The sequence below is a fragment of the Vulpes lagopus genome, chromosome 3 (assembly GCF_018345385.1).
Source record: "Vulpes lagopus strain Blue_001 chromosome 3, ASM1834538v1, whole genome shotgun sequence".
Taxonomy (NCBI): Eukaryota; Metazoa; Chordata; class Mammalia; order Carnivora; family Canidae; genus Vulpes; species Vulpes lagopus.
In genome coordinates this window covers 151409174-151413328 of record NC_054826.1, presented here as the reverse complement: position 1 = coordinate 151413328, position 4155 = coordinate 151409174, and the positions used below count along the sequence as shown (strand labels likewise).

Below are 4155 nucleotides of genomic sequence, written 5' to 3'. Positions count from 1 at the left end.
CGGACTTCCAACCCAGGCAGTGGGCTGGAACTACAGTGGGAACCTCCAAAAACAAACAAGTACGACAGACCAGAAAAGGGAGGGGGGGGGCGGAAGGGGGAAGACCTCTGCCTGGGAATCTGCCAGACAGTGGGGGAAGTGGACTCCCCCCCCCCTTCCATTCATAAATGCCACTGCGGGTATTAATTTGCAATACACTTAACTCGGCTAATAAACACCATGCCCAGTGCCCAGGCTTCGGACTCGATTCGAACTGCGTCCACGGAATCCACACACAGTCCTGGCCCTCGGACACCCTCGCCCCTCCGTAGGTGACTTGACTCTCACCTTCTCCGTAAACAAGCAAACAGCTCGCCGCCTTCCCGGGCGAGGGCTTCCGAGGCTGCCCGGTCCACTCGGCATCACCAAACAAAACCGGTTTTGTTCCTCCCTCCCAGGTCCTCCCACCCTCCCCGGGCCGGCGGAGTACGGACCTCGCCCCCCCCCCCGCGCGCCCCCTCCCCCTGCGCCCCTTCCACCACCTTCTGCGCCACCGCGCCAGGAGGAGCCCTCCCCAATAGAGGGAGTTATTGAAAAGTGGAAAAAACGGAAGATTGTTTTCTTGACGGGTCCAGGACCCAAAAAAAAAAAAAAAAAAAAAAAAAGGTGCAACGGAGCCAGGGGAGGCGCTTGGCAGCAGCCCGCGCCAACCAGCATTCCTGAGATGTTTGAGAATTCTGGAACTCGCAGACAGAGCCGACGTCACTGCAACACGCGGCGCCGCGGCCGGCCCGTATAAAGGGCGGGCTCCGGGCGCTCGGCAGACCGCGAGCGAGAGCGCCCCCGAGCAGCCCCCGCGCCCCTCGCGCCTCCCCGGGCAGGACCTCAAGAGCAGGACGCCGGCAGCCGTACCCGCTCGCCTCCCCGGCCCTCGCCCTGCTGCCAGCGGGCCCGCCGCCCCGCCGCCCCGCCGCCCCGCCGCCCCGCCGCCCCGGACCCGCCGGCCCGTCCGCGACCCCGCGCTCCCTGGGCTGGCGCCCCCGCGTCGGCGCTCGCCCGGACTCCCCCTGCGCGCCACGATGAGCTCCCGCGCCGCCAGGACGCTCGCCCTCGCCGTCACCCTGCTCCACCTGGCCAGGCTGGTGAGTGCTTGTGGCCTCCGCCTCCCCATCCGCCCTCGCAGGCCTGCCCCCCACATTGCCCGCGGCCAGAGAAAAAACTATAAACTGGACAGTTCGGGGCGTCTCGGGTTAGCTCTTTCTTTCAGCGCCCCCCACCCCACCCCCGCCCCTGGAGACGCGTCGCGGGCCTGCTGGGCGGGCGCCGCGGCCCGGAGCGGCGGGGCTGGACAGGACCGGGGACCCGGGGCGGACGGGGTCGGAGCACCTCCTGCAGCCCGCTCCCTGGCCTGCGCTCCCCGGCGAAGCGCGCCGAGGCTCACGCGTGCCTTCTCCCCCTCCAGGCGCTCTCCACCTGCCCCGCCGCCTGCCACTGCCCGCAGGAGGCGCCCAAGTGCGCCCCGGGAGTCGGGCTGGTCCGGGACGGCTGCGGCTGCTGTAAGGTCTGCGCCAAGCAGCTCAACGAGGACTGCAGCAAAACGCAGCCCTGCGACCACACCAAGGGGCTGGAATGCAATTTCGGCGCCAGTTCCACCGCTCTGAAGGGGATCTGCAGAGGTGAGATGCTTGTGGTTTGGCCCCTTTAAAAAAAATAATAGTCCTCGTAGTCCAGAAGTTTAGTAATTTTGAGACCATGTATGGTGATGCTTTGTTGTTGGTAGCTTGGCAGAAAGGCACATGATTTCAGCAGTCTGGAATGCAATTCAGTGTGTCTGGGCCCAACGAAAAGCGCATACGGAAAAGTGATTCCTGACTAACTTATTGTTCTGGTCTGGAGTCCCCGAGGAATTGTAGGGAACTTTACCATAAATTGAATTTAAGAGCAGAAAAATATGTACGCGTTTCAGGCCATGGTTGGGAATCCGAACTTGATCCTCTTTTTCCCTTTTCTGGTGCTCTTTGCAGCTCAGTCAGAGGGCAGACCCTGTGAATACAACTCCCGAATCTACCAGAATGGGGAAAGTTTCCAGCCCAACTGTAAACACCAGTGCACATGTATCGACGGCGCCGTGGGCTGCATTCCCCTGTGTCCCCAAGAGCTCTCGCTCCCCAACTTGGGCTGTCCCAACCCCCGGCTGGTCAAAGTTACCGGCCAGTGCTGTGAGGAGTGGGTCTGTGACGACGACGATGCCAAGGAGCCCCTGGACGACGGGGATGGCCTCCTGGGCAAGGGGCTGGCGTTCGATGCCTCGGAGGTGGAGCTAACCAGGAACAACGAATTAATCGCGGTTGGAAAAGGCGGCTCCCTGAAGCGCCTCCCAGGTAAGTCTGGCCCGAGCCCGAAAGATGGACTGAGATAGCACACCTGGCTTGAAGCCTGGTAGAAATGGGCACCTGAAGGTGCTGGGGTCAGTCTGCCTCTCTGAAAAACGTGCCCTCTTGTCTGTCTCTAGTTTTTGGAACGGAGCCTCGAATCCTGTACAACCCTTTACACGGCCAGAAATGCATCGTGCAAACAACTTCGTGGTCCCAGTGCTCAAAGACGTGTGGGACGGGGATCTCCACCCGAGTTACCAATGACAACCTTGAATGCCGCCTGGTGAAGGAGACCCGGATCTGCGAAGTGCGGCCTTGCGGGCAGCAGGTGTACAGCAGCCTGAAGGTGAGCTCCCGGGGCCCCGCGGCCAGATGTGGGGCTCTCTTGCGAGAAAGGGAAGCAGCACAGTCCCTAACTCCCCTCCTTTCCTCTTCCTTCCAGAAGGGCAAGAAATGCAGCAAGACCAAGAAATCCCCCGAGCCCGTCAAGTTTACTTACGCTGGATGTTCGAGCGTGAAGAAGTACCGGCCCAAGTACTGCGGCTCGTGCGTGGACGGTCGGTGCTGCACCCCGCAGCAGACCCGCACCGTCAAGATGCGCTTCCGCTGCGAAGACGGGGAGACGTTCTCCAAGAACGTCATGATGATCCAGTCCTGCAAGTGCAACTACAACTGCCCGCACGCCAACGAGGCGGCGTTCCCCTTCTACAGGCTGTTCAATGACATCCACAAATTTAGGGACTAATTGCTACCTGGGTCTCCAGCACGAGGGTGAAACGGAACAACTGGGGGGGGGGGGGGGGGAGGGAGGGGGGAAGAAGAGTGCCAGGATCAGGAGCTCTGGGTGGGGGCGGTGGGGGTGAGGGACTCATTGTAGAAGGGATGCATTGCTCATTCGTGAGTAGTATTAAGGTATTTTGAAACTGCTAGGTGTGCTGGTGCAGATGGACACTAATGCAGCCACAATTGGAGAATACTTCGCTTCGTAATATTGGAGCACATGTTACTGCTTCATTTTGGAGCTTGTGGTGTTGATGACGTTCTGTTTTCTGTTTGTAAATTATTTGGTAAGCATATTTCTCTCTAGGCGTTTTTCCTTTCGGTTCTACAACTGTTTTAAAAAAAAAAAAAAAGTTAGTTGATCAGTTAAAACCTTCATCTTTTGACAGAAGTAAAATGGGAGGGGCTTCCGTCCCCTCCGAAGGTGACACTCCGTGAGTGTCCGTGAGAGGCAGCTATCTGCACTCTAAACTGCAAACAGAAATCAGGTGTTTTAAGACTGAATGTTTTTATTTATCAAAATGTAGCTTTTGGGGAGGGAAGGGAAATGTAATACTGGAATAATTTGTAAATGATTTTAATTTTATATTCAGTGAAAAGAATTTATTTATGGAATTAATCATTTAATAAAGAAATATTTACCTAATATCTGCGTGTGTGGCATTCAGTGTTTTTAGAGACTACCCAAAGTCACTGGGAACAGCCTAGCTTATTATGCATTCTCTCAGTCATTCAAACAGGACTCCCTGAGTGCCTACTTTGTGCCAGGAACTGTTCTAGGAGCTTAGGATAAGAGCAGGGGACTAACCTACAAAAATAAGACAATGATTGCTTTTATCTTCGGTTGGGAAAAATCTTTGCATTTAAAGTAATCTGTTTCTAAAACATGTATTGAACACAAGGCATTGTAGGCAGCACAAGGAATCTGAAGCTAAATTCGTGATTTAAATAATAATGCTTTATTTTCATAAGAATTCAAAGGCAAAGGGTCTCCATCACCTCCTCACTGTATGGTGGGTAT

At 56.4% G+C, this 4155-nt stretch overlaps 1 protein-coding gene across 2 annotated transcripts; it reads left to right on the top strand.

Annotated features, from left to right (window-relative positions):
* Positions 1-714: 714 nt before the first annotated feature.
* CCN1 (cellular communication network factor 1) lies at positions 715-3780 on the top strand. Of its 2 annotated transcripts, none has more exons than XM_041750825.1 (5): positions 715-1121; positions 1442-1655; positions 2004-2360; positions 2492-2700; positions 2800-3780. In XM_041750825.1, the coding sequence occupies exons 1-5, from the start codon at positions 1059-1061 to the stop codon at positions 3097-3099; spliced, it is 1143 nt and encodes a 380-aa protein (XP_041606759.1). In that variant the 5' UTR covers positions 715-1058; the 3' UTR covers positions 3100-3780. The 2 variants fall into 2 exon arrangements, with proteins under 2 accessions (XP_041606759.1, XP_041606758.1); XM_041750824.1 differs by having other exon boundaries at positions 729-1121; positions 2797-3780.
* Positions 3781-4155: the final 375 nt, after the last annotated feature.